General features: G+C 49.3%; 1 protein-coding gene across 1 annotated transcript; it reads right to left on the reverse strand.

Annotated features, from left to right (window-relative positions):
- Positions 1–10,558: 10,558 nt before the first annotated feature.
- thoc3 (THO complex 3) lies at positions 10,559–15,805 on the reverse strand. Its single transcript, XM_018733468.2, has 6 exons — positions 15,604–15,805; positions 14,556–14,712; positions 13,518–13,722; positions 12,717–12,878; positions 12,292–12,392; positions 10,559–11,372 (listed from the first exon to the last, which is right to left on the reverse strand). Exons 1-6 carry the CDS (start codon positions 15,781–15,783, stop codon positions 11,209–11,211), a joined length of 969 nt encoding a protein of 322 aa, XP_018588984.1. The 5' UTR covers positions 15,784–15,805; the 3' UTR covers positions 10,559–11,208.
- Positions 15,806–16,430: the final 625 nt, after the last annotated feature.

Consider the following 16,430-nt stretch of genomic DNA (forward strand, 5'->3'; position numbering starts at 1 on the left):
ATACAGTAAAATGACCCTGCTGTATAAAGGGGTAAATTAGTGTACAAATGTCACACTGTAAGTGACCCTGGAGTAAAGTGTGAGGTAAAGAACTAAACAAATGTGAACACACTCTTCTCAAGTGTATGAGGCCCCATCCCCCAAGGGCCACATCATTTCTCGATCCCGCGCTGCCGCGCACTCCCGTCCTTCTCTCACTTTCCAAACTCATCTCTTGTGTCAGCCGCTCCGGGCTGGAAAACGGCTGATGAGGCAGACCCCCCCACACCCCCACACCCCATTGGCCGGCAGTCACGGAAACAGAGAGGGCGGGGTGGCTGAGCTCGAACCGGCAGCCTGATGGCGTTAGGGCGGACAGCAGGAGGAAGCAGCGGGACACATTGGTGCCATTCCATCACAGGTCACCAACCGCTCCGGCATGACATCACAGCCCGGGGACCGGTGGGGCGTCGGCGTCGCTCCCTGACGCTGTCCTCACCACGGCGTGTGTGAGCTGAGCTGAACAGAAATTTTGATAAATTGTTCATACTGTCAGCAGAAATAAAGTAAAAATTCTCCACTGGCTTCCTGTAGCTGTGTATGAAGTCCAGCAAAACAGTCCACAAGATCTGGAACCTGATACCTATCGGACCTGATCACCCCCAGCATCCTAGCGAGAGTGTTGAGCTCCTCCCCCTCTGGCCACTTGGTGCTCCTACTTACAGGGGTCTAAAATCAGAAGTCTGTATGTTCTCAGCTTTGATCCCAATGGGGTGGAATGAGCTCCCTGTGTCCCTCAGAGCTGCTGAATCCCTCCCACGCTGAAGAAGGGTCTGAAACCCATTTCTTTGAGAGTCACTTCTCTCCTGATTTCCTGACAGCGCCATCACTGAGTCCAACACCATCTGTTGCAATTATCTATGCATTTGCTGTTTGAACGTCATTCGTATAGGAAGTACTGGAGGGATGTGAACCAGCAACATGGTGACGTCAGACACACAAGCTGTGTGTTCATAATCCTGTGTCTGTGTCTAGAGTTCGTCGCCTGCTGTCGACGCAGTTTTGTTCACTCTGAGATGTACTTCACGTTCGAGGAAATTGCATGACTAACATGTAAAGGTAACTGAAAGCCCACGTGAAACACTAACCAGGAAAGTCACACTGACAGATACACTAACACTAAAGAAATGTTTTGTACATGAGGGAGTTCAAAGGGGGTCTGAACATACAGCAACAGCCGCATCCAGACCTGAAGAGAACAGTAAGGCGACAAGTTGGGCACACATGCAGATTTCGTCCCCCAGTCGCACCATCGGCACCTCCTGTCCAGAGGACGAGCTCCACAGGGACCAGAGAGCAGCAATGTTCTGCTGTCTAGTTAAGGAACCCGATTCCTTGTAACATCTCACTGGGCAGTAATGAGTCACAGGGGGGCCACTTTCCACCCCTCCCCTGGGCTCGGAGCCTCAGCCGCACCATGGAAACGGAGCTGACAGCAGGAGCATCATATCGCTGCTTGCGTCTCCAAAGACCCCGCACTCCGACAGCTCACACCTGGAGGAAGCTCCCTGTGCCGGGGATAGGGCTTCGAGTCAACACCCTGCCCTTCCAGTCATCTATGGCGATGGGCTCAGGGAACACAAGGGGTCCATCTTTTTGTCCCGGGTCTCCTTCCTTTCACTCCCTGGATAAGTGACCGCACCCATTTACAGAGCATGGTCATTTCTACTCTATCACTTCATGGTAGAGATTCAAACCCGGGGCCCTTGCTTTCAGCCAATGAGCTGTAACCACTACGCCACCTGCTGCCACAAACCCAAAAAAACAGTTTGCTCATGTTCCCCCCCCCAGGGAGTGTCATGGTTTTATGACGCCCATCTTCCAAAAGTGCGGTTCATTCAAAGGTAAGACGGCGTCTCGGTGTTATTCACAGAGCCCCGTGTACGGAAGAGGCGGAGCTTCTGGCCCCGGAGCCGAGGCCACCGTGTGCCGCTGCTCTTCACCTTCGGCTCTGATGACATTTAAAACAATTCGGAAAGGAGGCGAAGACGAGGAGGCGCCGACCAAGACCTTTTCAGTCTCGCAGGTGTTCTTGAGTCGCGCTCATTAGCTTCTGCCGCGGAGCCACCCGCATCCGGGGTGATTAACAGCAAACGCGGAGCCGAGTCGCACGCCCCCCTTGGTGCTGGGCCTCCGTCGGTGGGGGGGTGGGCCATCCAAGCCGCGCTCAGCTAGGCTTCGAGCAGAACCGCCACTGCTCTTAAGTGCCTGGTGCATGTGCTTTTGTTCCGACGAACGCGGTTCAAAATAGACCTTACGGCTGCACCAACGCAGGGGGTGGGCGGGGGGGGGCTCGAGCTTTCTGTTAAGGATCTTGTCTGAAACACTAAAAATCAGCAAAACACAGATTTTAGGCAAAGCGATGTAGACATGAATTGTGGAAAAATCTTTGAAGCGAAGTCCATTCGTCCATTGCAGCGCTGAGCTCTCCTGGCAGTGGACACTACGAGGACTTGTCCACTTTACCGTCACACACCAGTAACCAGGCCACTTCTTACATGTAAACTCCAAAGGTAATCATCCTTTAGTACTACTGAGTGCGCTCCTGTTGAACACATATACAGAGTCCTTCCAGAAAGTTCTGTCCCCCACTCGCGTCCTCAGTGCAGAAAGCCCTGTGTCCACTGTCACTGTGGTTGAGCCCATCCATCTGGCTGCCGCTCGTCCTCTTCCCCTCTTTCCTCCAACTTCTCTCATCATCACTATCTGCAATTACAAGAGAGGTACCTCAAGACCAGCAGGGATGGACTTCTGACTGGAGAAAGTAATTGATTGATTATCGGTTATTGATTACTAATTACAAGACAGTGGCCCCACGCATCGGAGTCAAAATGTAAATGGCTGCAATGACATTTCTTTGTTTATGACTTAATGAGCGTCAACAGTGATACGAAGCCTCCTCGTGTTGTCCAATTAAGAATTTTTAAAAATAAACATTTTGCTTTTTTTTTTTTTTAACTCTTAGTTGCATTTTCTTTGCATCTATTTTCTATTCAAAGCAGAGCAAACATGACCTGTGGGACCACCTTAATTCACCTCGCTTCCACAGGTTTACAGTTCGTGTCTAAAGTTGGTGAGCATCTGTGATAAAAGAAAAATATATAAAATAAGATCAAATAGAAATACGAGGAACACATTTTACATGTTTAAGGGATGACTGTCAACAGTCCGCTCTGAATAGGAATGCACAGAGGCGACACAGATTTAGTCATTTTAATTCTGTGGTTTTAATTTCAATGTAGATGCAAGGGAGTAAAAATAAAGTTTTACAAATGATTTTTGCTTATTACAGTTACATCCGAGATGTTTACAGAAGGTAACGGGTGAATAAAGTGAGGGACCCCAGTATTATTAACCTTTCACTCCCTGTCGCTTGGCAGTTATGAAAAAATTGAAGTAAGAACAGATTTCCAGTCCCAGTTTTGTTCATATATTGAGAATTTAGAGTGAAGTACTAGTACATAACGCACACACACAGGGCCGGAACCGTGGGACAGAGCTAGTCGGTGAAAGGCAAACCAATAACCGGCGTGTGACAGGCGTCTCCTGGAAGTGCGAGATGCCACAATCGGAGGAGCATCTCCTCAGATATATGGAAGACGGGAAGGTCACTAGACGAGACGAATAATAAATTACATGTCCAAAGCGGTTTGTGTCCAGTCGGGCCCGGCGAATGGGAGCGATACGCAAAGACAAACAGGGCTAACGGCAGACGGCAGCGTTTTGGACGGATCCCGGCGGAACGCTCCAAACCCCCGAGGACGCGGCGGCCTTAACCCTTTTGGCGAAGCCCATCGCGGACACCCTGGTGGGGGGGGGGGGCCCTCGTAATAAGATGGAAATGAAAAATCGACCATCAAAGCATCGTGCCAACCGTGCGCTGGTGTGGGGGGCGTCTTCGGCGCTCCATTACAAAACCAATTACCTTTTCATTTACCTCAATTTCGCTTTCAATCAAACACTGAGACGCTAGTAAACAGTGTATTAAGAGAAGATCCCCATCACGCCGAGGCTCCTGGGTATTTGTCTGGATGAAAAACAGCTCTTTTTCTGAGACAATCATGCAGAGATGGACAAAAATTTATTTTAGAAACAACTTTTTCAACAGCAGAGATTCCTTTCGTCGGACGTGTGGTGCGAGGGGCCTCTTGGGGTCTCTGTGAGCCTCTCTTTGTGACCAAAACAGCACTGTCCTTGAGCTAGCTTTGAGCTAACCATCAGCCTTCGAGCTAGCCTTGAGCTAACCTTCAGTTAGCTTTGAATTACCCTTCAGCTAACCTTTAGCTAGCCTTCGAGCTAGCCTTGAGTTAGCCACGCATTAGCCTTCAGTTAGCCTTGAGCTAACCTTCAGTTAGCTTTGAATTACCCTTCAGCTAACCTTTAGTTAGCCTTCGAGCTAGCCTTGAGTTAGCCACGCATTAGCCTTGAGTTAGCCACGTGTTAACCTTCAGTAAGCCTTGAGTTAGCCTTGAGCTAACCAACAGTTACCTTTTTGAGTTAGCCATGAGTCTCACACACACAGCGACGCGCATGCACTGCCCAGAGTTAGGAGGCCATCGCAGACACGAAGGTGCGACTGGGTTCCGACACCCCCGCTGCGGTCCAACGAAGGGCCCCAAAGCGCCTGGGCTCCGCCCTCGTAACGGAAGACGAGCGAAAATAGGACGGTAAATGAGGAGGAAGCGTGTCGTCCGGAACAGGGGCACCGGGGGGCACAGTGGCACCGCGAGGTGCACACACGGGTTTGAAAAACCACACGCGCACAGCCGGCACCACGTGTCGTCCATCTGGGGCCCAGTAGACTCCGCCCACTCGGGACCACCGGGGCAGAAAGGTCATCGGGCACCAGCATCGCAGGTCGGCCAACGGGAGCAGAGCGCGGGTTCGAGCTCTGAAGGGTCGGGGGTCAGGGGTAAGGGTCCGAAACCCCGAGTCCAACGTGATGCTTAGAGTCGACACCTTGCGACAGGAAGGTCCAGGGTTTGAATGCCCCTCCTGCTGAAGTAACCTTGATCACGGTACATACCCTGAACTGTACAGTAAAAATTACATGCTGTATTACTGGATAAACTGCTGTAAGCAGATTAGTGGACAAACCTGACAATAATATTTACCGTCCCCGTTCGTTTCTAGCACGAGTTCCTTGGGATGTGGAGGCAGTTGCTCAGACCCCCCAGGATGACTCTACTGCCGGCTCCCTGCCGTTGCTTTAATTCGGCTGTGCCGTCATGCGTCACATGCAGCACTTCTCATGTCAATTTGCATGGTAATGGATCCTGTTATTTTACTCTGTTTTACTCAACTTCCTGCACTTTTATCCTCTAAAAAATCTTTCGGTGTTTTGGACAAAAGTGATTGCTGGATGAATGAGTAGAGAATGGGGAGGAGCCGCGAGCTCCAGCTGTCCAAAGGAAAGTTCTAGAAAGCCATAGGAAGGATCTGCGTACCTCAACGCACACGTTACTTCTCTCGCCCGGGACCGACCGCGGTTCAGAAGGCGGCGTCCCCTCGGCCGTTATCTCAAGCACCACGTTGGCCGCCGATCGTCCCGTTGCTCATTTCCATATTCCCGAGCGAGACACACGAAAATTTGCCCGAATGCAAACGCTGCAGGTTAATGGAGGCTTTATGGGAATTATGATTTATGAACGCTTGTGTTATGAAGTCAGGAGAAAGGTGACGGGGTGGCGGACGAGCTGCGGGGATTAAGGTGGGATTTTGGATGGAGTCGTCAGTCAGATGCGTATGGGGGGGGGCAATTATCCTTATCATAATTTCCCATATAATTGACTCGCTTTTCCTGCGTCGCTTTACTGTATCTGTTAGTCCCTCTGTTGCGCAGACCTGCTATGAACGGCTCTGACTAAAAGAAAAAAGGAATATAGTTTGCTCTCATGTGTCGGGGCCCTGCGATCGAGGGATTCAAACGCCATCGTTATTCCGTCACACGGCACCGACACACCAACATCAGCCAAAGGACATCACAGGGGACAGAGATGCTGCATCGGCTTCCGTGTCCTCCCCCCGACTCGGTCGCGTCTCTCCATGAAGTTCCGCTCCTGAGCTGTGCTCTTCGAAGCTGTGCTGTAACAGTACCTCCTGCACAGGTCCCCCCCCCACACACCTCACTTTAATCCCTTCTTATTCAGCCTGTATTTCTGATGTCACCTTTGTCACCTTTTACAGAGTAAAAAAGTCAGTTATATAACTGAAGAATCGTGTCACAAAGTTCACTGACACAGGGAGCAGCACAGCGTGGATTTAAAGCCTTAGTGATGAAACAGAAGAAACTCAGAAGAGAACAGAGAACTAATTTTAAAAATAAAATTTAAAAAAAAAAAACACTTCTGTCCTTCTGGAGCTGGATTCCAGCACAGAACTCAACAGAGCCACCAACACAGGTAAAACACAGTCTATACACACTAAACACAGGTGAGAACGGTGTAAACACAGGTTGAAGTCTAAGCACGGTCTCCATCAGTCTCCAGCACAGCGGCGCCCCCCTCAGGCAGTACGCTGTCTCTGCATCACACCGACAGGCTCCATGTGCTGACCGACACAGCGTCCACTCTTGGGCCGCAGGTGTCTCTGTGTCCTTTGTTTTCATCACCTGCGCGGCTTCTCTTTATTTACAGCTGAAGGTTCCTCTTCCGCTCACCGGATTCAACACGGTGATTTTACCGTAGTATCAGTGCCAGTCCCATTACCTCTGCTCTGCTCTTTGTGCTCACAGACATGTCCCTCTTCACATGTCACATAGTCCACATTTCACACGTGTCCCCTGCTCACCGGGAAGTGCATTCAAAGAGGCGGAGCTTCTCGGCCCATTACAGTATTGATTCGGTCTCATCGGAGAGTCAGGCAATCGATCGGTTCAGCAGGGGTCGGGGGTGCAGCCGTTGACACAGGTACGAGGGTCCAGGCGCAGTCCTGTGACCTCACAGGACCCAAATGTGCTCCTATAACACGCATCGTTTTCGGATCATCCGCAAACAGCGGCTCGTCCCGGCGTGCAGCTGCAGTGGGATTACCGCGGTACATAGAGGCCTTCAATAGGGGGAAGGGGTGCAGCCAGAGAATACGGGGCTCATTCCCAGTGGTCCCCAACAGTGCAGGACGGCGGAAGGTCGACGCACCACTTGACCGAGCACGCCCCCACACGCAGTTCCTTGACCTCAGAACACGGCGATGTCCACAGGAGCGTCGAACACGCCTTCAGAGCTTCCCACCGGGGCGCAGAAGTTTGAGCTCAAGCACCCTCGATCAAGGTACTTTACCCTGAGCACGGTAAAAAGAACCCTCCCTTCGGATAGAAAACACACTTGTACTTATTGTGCTACAGTGTCCACCGAGCGTCGCGCTGCAGTCTTAATAACAGAAAACAGAGCGAAGCGCAGAACCAGGGTGAACACGTCAATCTGTACAGAAATACACCCTGTTGCATAAGTGCGTTTAATTAATATGCACTGACAACCCCCCCCACACACAGACACACGCCCCCAGGCCCATATGTTAGCCGCGGGCTGCTAGCTGCCGTCTTCGAACGGACACGTGGGCGAGACGCAAAGCAAACTTTCTAAAGAAAACCCGAGTGGGCCGTGTCGCAGCGGGGGGGTGGGCCGAGTTAGCCGGACGGGACGGTCCTCGGCACCATGGTGCGTGCGTCTCGGGGCTCCCAGAGGAGACGCTCCACAGGGAGAAGTCACAGGCAAATGTCACCCTGCCTGCACGGTGCTCCCTTCCTTCTCGGACAGAGCGCCAAACACACTACACCACTCCCACCATCAGGACGGGACACACCCCTTCTTCCGAGACTCAGCCCTGCGGCCAGCCGGTCTCTCCTGTAAAAACGGTGTAGCACTTAGTCATTTACACCATTTATTGTGCTCCTGTGACCCAAGCATGCAGTTTTGTCCACTGTAGAGGACACTTGCTGCACACGCCACACAGCACTGTGTCCCAGTGTACTTTACCGAGGACACCGTGTCCTCCTCAAGGATTCCACGTTTGGGCGAAGAGCTCGTAACATAACTCTTTGTACAAATCCTACAAATACATCCACAGTCGTTCCTGTTGGGGTGGGGTGGGGGTCCTTCAAAGCCTGTCAGGGAATCAAAAGTAAATGAGTATTTCTGTAACGTTGTCACTCTTCGATGTGCTGGGCAGGAGCCCCTCCGAAACCGCTGGGCGCTGAAGGACTTTCCTTAGTATCGAGGGGAGAAAAAGTAAATGTTACATAGAGGACTGCAGTCATACAGGCTATAGCTGAGAAGCAGAAGAGTAACTAGATGCATCTTTTGACGCGTCTCAACGGCAAATGAATGCTGCTTCTTAAGGAGCCCCCGGGTTCACGGTTCTGCGCCTTGCGAGGTGCCCGCCGCTTCGAAGCCAAGACACAGAGCTCATCGTTCGGAGAACCAGAACTCGGAACGTGGCGCGACCTCTGTGACCTCACTACGGCAGAGGCTCGATAGGCTCCCTTTCACAATGACTGAGCTCAGCCTCTACCTCATATGGTAAAGCTCAACTTCCTAAAGAAAACCTGCGTTTACCTGGCGAGCCAACAGATGGCTACTAAAGAGCACGCAAAGAGAAGAGTGGGGACCGCCGCACTTCAACTGGGTCCCCACAGTGTCTACAGCTCCCGCCTGCTGTTCCTGAGCGTCAGCATTCAGTCACAAAGTGAGGGACGCTGCAAATGCAGTTCATGGAGATTCTGTTTTGATGATAAAGATCACTTCAGAAGTTTTAAAAAAGGGGTAGGTTATCAGGATTCATCTATCCTGCGTTTTATGCACCAAGTCGAGCAATGAACTCGTGCATCAAGTGGAAAATAGGTTTACTTAAGAGTCACATCTGCAGCCATGTCTTTCTCCTAATGTAATATACACATTGTATTTTTGCTGAGAAGTATGTGGCTTTGGACAAAAGCATCTGCTAAATGAATAAATGTAAAAGTAGCTGAAACATAGACCAAAGTGAATCAAAAAAGTTTTACACGGGATTTATTACAGTTACATCTGAGACTTTTATAAAAGCAAACCCGTGAGTTAATGGAGGGACCCCTTCCTGATCGCCACTTAAACTCCAAAATCCTTTTGAACAAAACGAATTGTGAAGACACGTCCAGTCATCTTGTATCTCGAGCAGCTGGTGTGTTTTATTCAAACACACTACATTTGCCCCTATTTAAAGAATCACACACCCTGCCTTGTGTTCCTGTCACTGTGTCATTACCTCATTCTCCCACACACACACACACACACACACACACGGCTGGGGACAGGAGATCATGTGACACAACAGTCATTTCCCCCAAGGGCTTTGGACCCAGAACCTAAAAGAGGATTTACCAAATTAATTTAAACACGGCTGTGATCGGGACCCCCATGCTGGGCGGAGGAAGCCGCGCGGTGAGGTGTCCCGGGTCCCAGAGCGGCACAGCTGCCACAGGCCAGGCGGACGGCCAGAGTCTCGGGACATACTGCCGCTCCTGCTGGGAGGGTCTGGCGCTGCGGACAAAGGAGCTCGTCCTGCTTCACTTGGACACGGCTTCCGAAGCACCTCCTTCCCCCGCTCGGGACGCTTCTGGCATGACCCCGCCCAAGGTCATGGGCATGTTCAACAGGAAGGACTGGGTGAAACGGCACGTCATCTTGCAAATAGCACACCTACACAGTGGCAGGGGTGGCAGCAGTGCTGTCACTCACACACAGACAGTGGATGGAGGACACAACAAAGACCTGCAAAACGGTGCTCGTTCACCTGTCAGGAGGGTGTGTGACAGGGCTGCGGAGAGGATCCCAGCGACCTCTCTCTCATACACACAACTCCAAAGGGACACAGTGTACATAGACACACTTCTACACAGTCACTGTGTCTCAGAGCTGATTCGACACTGTTAAGGTCAAGCGAAGGTCAGAGCCCTAGGCGGGACACCCAGTGAAACCTCACACCCCCGGGGGCTGCGGTCAGGCTCTCCCGCTCATACCGATGAGGTCGCACAACAAACAGAACTCAGATTCAGTCACGCTGCTGTACTGTGAAATACGTACTGCAAACAAACAGCCGGACGAGGTGTGAGGTTCAGACCGTGGTAACACCTTTTCTGTGCAGCACATGGACTGACCCCCTCCCCCCCCCCGGCGAGGGACCTCTTCACACAGCCCTCCTTCAGAAACAGCAGGGGGAGTAGGATGTAGAGCTGTCACTTTGAAAACCTCCCCTCCTGCTGCAGTACCATAGTACACTTGATCAGGGTACTTACCGTGATTGGTCAAGTCCCCTCCACTGGCATCTGCAGGGTCCAGGCATCAGCCCCCCAGGACGATCTTCTCACTCAGACCCATCAATTTGTATATGGAGCTCCAGCTTTGAACTGTATTTCGATGTTGATTAAGGCCCAATTCATTTATGACACCGAGAAATCGATGAAGATGAGCAACATAAAACACCAGAGAAGGTGCTGGATTTGGGCTCTATATTTTGTTCCGCAGGTACTACTGGTATAACGCATTGTTGGCCTCGAGTTCGCTCTCCCTCTCGTAAACACACAGACAAATGGAAATAACGACACCTGTAGACAAGAAACCATGTGCAGAGACCTCTCCATCCCCTTTCAACCTTTTACTAGTATTACAAAATTCCGTTTCTGAATGATGTAATGAACAAAATACACATTACTGTGCACAAGGGAAACCTGGCACGCCCCCTGGTGGCATAAAGGAGAAAAGCAACCTCTGTGCACCAGTGCCCTCACACGCTGCGATGCAGTTGCCATTTCTCAGTGTCACACAACTTGCTGGGGAGGGATCAACTCTTCGCCGACCGGGAAATGCTGTGATTTTTCTATGATAAACACACTTTAATTGCAGCGGGTCGCTGAACTCAGGAGCAGCGAAAGGGAATCACTGTTCATCCATGTCCAACTACTCAGGAAAGTCGTACACCATGAGGCAGAAAAGTGGCAATAGACTGATCACAATTTCACCATCCCAAACAAAAACAACACACACCACACTGAAGAAGCCTGGTCCATGGGGAAGTGCAGTAAAACCCTGGGTAGAACGCGAGATATCAGAGTTTGGGTCCTACTGAGAGTCCAGAGCTGTCCACAGGCCGTACTCGGCCATGAAAGGAGAGCACCATGTGTCCTGAAGCCACGCCCCCTCATGAGTCATTGGGCAAGCCAAAGAGCTTCACAGTACCCGCCTCTCGGTTGCTGTCGTATTTCCCATCCTTGTCATCGCACGCGTACGCCAGCAGGGGGCGCTTGGGGTGCCATGCCACTGTAAATGTCGGCGACTCGCACTGTACCTCCCATAGTTTTTCTCCTGAAAATTCAAGCAAAACAAAAGCAGTGAAACTCCTTGTGTTCCCATGTAAACTGTCCTTCCATGTTCTAAATGCCACATACTAGTTTTTGAAGATACATTTTCCATTTTATTTCATTTCACTTTCATTGCTGATCTGTTTTCTACAATTTCACTTGTAGCAGAGCAAAACATTAATTGCTTACACCTGCCAACAGATGGAAATGAAGGGCACTTAAATGAAGGTGGTCCCACACTCCTTGTTCAACTCATTTGCACTGTTTACAACTAACTGGTGTCTCTGAGTGTCAGTGATCAATCGATGCATAAAACAAAATGATCAGAAAGTTCTACTTAACAGAATTATTTGCTGCAGATGTGTTTTAATTTTATTTAAAATTAGCTTTAAAGTAGCTCACAGTTGTTAAAGTGGTTTAAAGCATTTTTATTTACCATACCTGTATCAGATTTTTACTGGACTTCGGCAGAGAATAAATTAAGGGCGGTTTGTATTACTCAGCTTATATTACAGAGAGTTGGGGGGCACGGTGGCGCAGCAGGTTTGGCCGGGTCCTGCTCTCTGGTGGGCATGGGGTTCAAGTCCTGCTTGGGGTGCCTTGTGGCAGACTGGAGTCCCATCCCGTCCCGGGTGTGTCCCCTCCCCTTCCAGCCTTACACCCTGTGTTGCGGGTTAGGCTCCGGTTCACCACGACCCCGCTTGGGACGAGTAGTTTCAGACAGTGTGTGTGAATTACAGACAGACCTCCAGTCCCAGCTGTGTTCCTAAGTCGAGAAGCCAGTGTAATGAAGTGCTGCCTGATAAGTCGCATCATTCGAATGAATAGATGATATAAGATTCACTCTTCATACACAGTGTGTGTGACGTGTACCCTAACGAAGGACAAAAAAAAAATGAAGAAATTGGAAACTGGCAGCTCACCGGTCTCCACCTCGGCAATGTCGATGAAGTGGTCCTCAGAAGCTGAAGCCAGCATTTTGCCGTCGTGACTGAAGCTCAGGGTCCGGACCGGCCAGTCCAACCTAGCAGAGACCAAAACATATGATCCACTTGTCAGAAAAGTCTCTTGCTTCAAACTAATTAGCACCAGTGCAAATGAGAGCCAAACAGGAAACAATTCTATAAAACCTGACAAAAGAACCACACAGAAGAGATGCACTGAGAAGCAGACAAGACATAAAACAAGGTGCTTTTCATACAGGACTGCAGAAGTTCTAGAAGCGCTAGAAAGTTCCGCACCTCTACAAGTAACAGAACGTTGCCGCAAGATGCGCTGCAAGGGAAGGATACTTTCTCCTTCATTCGACGCCGCATCAACGGTGAAAACAGAGCAACGGTACGCTCACCTGGAGAAGCAGCGCACACACACCAGTTCCTCCACGTCCCACAGGCTGACGAGGGCATCGGCGCTGCCCGTGGCGAAGTATTTCCCCGTGGGGTCAAACTTGATACAAATGCAGTTGGACGGGTGGGCGTTGATGGACTGGATGGGTTTCAGCTCCGGGTAGCTGGAAAAGTCAATACCAAAGTTATTCCATCCATCCAGCCCTGAAAAAAGATGCTTTTTTTCATGCCACTCACGGTCATCACTGATGGTTACGGTAACCTTTATATACTATATAAAAATTAAACTGGTTGAAATCAAATAGAGAAACATCTGGCTCCAGCATAATATGTACAAATTATTTTCCTGAGCAGAAAATTTCACCCTAATATTGAGGTAAAAACAGGACTTACCCACAACACTACGTTTGGGAACATCAGCAGGTGCCACATGAAAGCAGTAACCATTTAGTTTTTTTAATTATTATTTTAGCAGATGCTTTTCTCCAAAGCAACTTACAACATTACAAAGTTATTGATCCATTTATACAGCAGAGTCTTTTTTCCTTTATCAGTTCAGGGTAAGGATGGGGGATCAAACCCATGCCCTTTGCATCCAAGGTAGCAGTCGCTACACTACCTGCTGCCACCAGAAAGCTTCACATTTTAAAGTAATACACCATTTATCATAATCATTGTAATATCCATAACTCTAACAGAATCAGTAACAAATTGTAGCATACCTGCACATTACAGTGGATTGTGGGAAATGAAGTTTTGTGATTAAACGTCAGTCAGCGGTGTCGAAAAGCTCCTGCTCTCACCTCAATACATTTATGCAGCCGTTGCCGTTGGTCAGGAAGAACATGTCATTGTCGTTGTTCCAGGAGATCTCGTTCACCTCGAACTTGAACTGCTCTTCGGCTCGCGAACGGTGCGTTTTGGCATCAATGAATGTCACTACGTCGTCTTTGTTCCCCACCGCAATCGTCTGTCCGTCTGGACTCCAGCATATGTTTATATTCTCCCCTGCAACCAGAGAAAATTATCAGGCATGCTGGGAAGGGAGCTTAAAAGCACCCAATTCTGCTAAGTAACTAAGAATGTTCACATTCTGTGCTCCTCCCTCCAGTGCTGGGAGGGGCAGTAAACACAGATAAAACCAACTCTGCTTACAAATACCAGATCCGGACAACCGAGAATGAGTTTATTTTTAACTGTAGAGTGACTTTTAGCATTATGCCGCAATCAGTACGTTAACCATACAGACTTATTATTCATCGGTCAAGTTCTCTAAAAATTTTGGGTATAGTGATAATAAACACATTTGCGTCCCGCCCTGGGTGTGTCCCCTCCCCCTCCGACCTTATGCCCTGTGTTGCCGGGTAGGCTCCGGTTCCCCGCGACCCTGTATGGGACAAGCGGTTCAGAAAATGTGTGTGTGTGAGAGTTTATTTTAATATTAAAGACTTTCGCCTTATTAATACAAAGTAAATTATAATGGCTAGAAAAAAAGTCTCAAATTCTTATTCTATGCCAACTTACAACAGATTCATTCCACAAACATTTAAAACGTTCCTCGTGTTATCAATTGCTGACACTCACAAATACCACACATGAGCTGTAAACACTGTGAAAATTACTTTAATTAAGGCAGTCCCACACTGCTGCCTGTTGTGTTTTCGTGCCATTTAAAACCCTGTGAACGCTGCCAGCGTTAGCTCTCCAACAATAGAATGGCCAAGAATACACGGTTGAGAACAAAACTGAATGTAAAAAAATTTGAAAACTCATAACTCAAGTGTTAACAACACATGGATTGTGTGCACACTATCGAGTGAACTAACCCCAACCATATTTACCTTTCGTGTTGACCGTGGCGATGCACTTTGTGGTTCGGACATCCCAGATGCGGATGGTCTTGTCCCCCGATGCTGTGACGAACAGGTCCGGGTTGCTGGGATGCCAGCACAGCTGGTCCACGCTGTCTCCATGGCCACGGTAGTTGTTCTCTTTCACCTGAGTTTAAGATGCATGCATTCAGTGGCCCTGGCCAGATTGGAAATTAACACAGGCTCAGCAGAGCAGCTTTAACAAACTTCTTCCTTTGTTGCTCATTGAGGTGGCAGGTTTGGAAGGTCATGGGTTCGAATCTCTAGCCCTGCTGCAGTGCTCTTGATCAACGTACCTGCCCTGCATTATTACAATAAATGTCACCCAACTCAACACTGCCAGTCATTCTGGAAAATAAAACAACAATGATGGTGATGATGAAGAAGAAACAGAATCCGAGAGCCGCTTTGTCAACACGTCTCCCGAAAAGTACATTTATTCATTTAGCTGATGCTGATGACTTAACAGATTATACAGCTATTCAGACTAACTAACTAAGTACTTTCCTCAAGAAGCCTGCTTACTACTGCTGGAGAAGGGATTCGAACCTGCAACCTTCTTTGTATATGCGAAGCGAGGACAGAGCTATAGCAGAAGAGGCCCTGAGAACACAATGCCCCCTCGGCCGGGGAATTAAGCCCGATTATATGACACACTACTTCAATAAGGACCAACAATACATAGGGCTACAAAACAATAGCCGAATCAACTGAATCTAACAGAAATATTTTTACTACGTCGTTTAACCAACAACCACAAATTGTACTTTATTGTATGTTTTGGCTGAGATGTACGTCGCTTGACAAAAGCGTCCGCTAAACCAACTCGGCGGGTGGGCCTATCTCATGTGTTCGCCCCGAATTACTCAGTAACACCAATCTATCGCGTTGTAATTCTAACTGAAATATTATGGATTTATTCTAGTTTCCATTGACTGAGAAGGAACAGAACCGGCGACGACGACGTTCAATTTCAAAAACGCCGCCGGCGCGCCGCCCGGCGTCTCTCTCCGCTCACCAGGCGGTCTTTCTCCAAGACGAACACGCTGGCTGTCTTGTCGAAGGAGCCCGACGCGAGCCTCCTGCCATCGCAGCTCCACGCCACCGAGTGCACCTTGGCGCTGTGCGCCGGGAACTCGCGGCTTTTGCTGTTGTTCCTAAAGCTCTCCTGCATGTCCAGGTAGTATTGCGACGCCATGTTGGATACTTCCGGTAGACGTACCCCGTTGACCGGAAGCGGAAACGAAGTTTCAAGTCCGTAAATCATAACGTCTGCTTCGAGCGAATATTAACAAATGTTTGTCCGTGTTACTTTACTTATTACTGTTGTTTATAAACAGCTTTGAAGGGGTTCGTTGATATAATCGTTTAAAGGAAAAAGCAAAACTTTAATGTAAATGGTTCACAGAGCCACACACACCGTCCGAAATCGCTTGTCCCATATACGGGGTCGCGAGGAGCTACAGCCTAACCCGGCAACACAGGGCGAGAGGCTGGAAGGGGAGGGGAGGGGAGGGGACACACCCAGGACGGGACCTGAGTCCATCGAAAGGCACCCCAAGCGGGACTCGAACCCCAAACCCACCGGAGAGCAGGACTTGGTCCAACCTACTGCGCCAACGCCCCCCTCGTGAAATGGTTCGGTTCACTCAAAATGAATGAAACTTTATTGACAAACGGCGATGTAACAAGCGACAGTGACGTCACGGCTCTGCGCTTCATTGTCCGTTTCATTGCTCTTCGTCTTTGCTGTGTGTTTAATGAAGTGCGAGGAGACCCATCCTACCCATTGTAATATGCTCATAACACTTTTCTTATAATAGTTTGAGCACAATTTCCAGCATT

Source organism: Scleropages formosus, chromosome 13 (assembly GCF_900964775.1).
Source record: "Scleropages formosus chromosome 13, fSclFor1.1, whole genome shotgun sequence".
NCBI lineage: Eukaryota > Metazoa > Chordata > Actinopteri > Osteoglossiformes > Osteoglossidae > Scleropages > Scleropages formosus.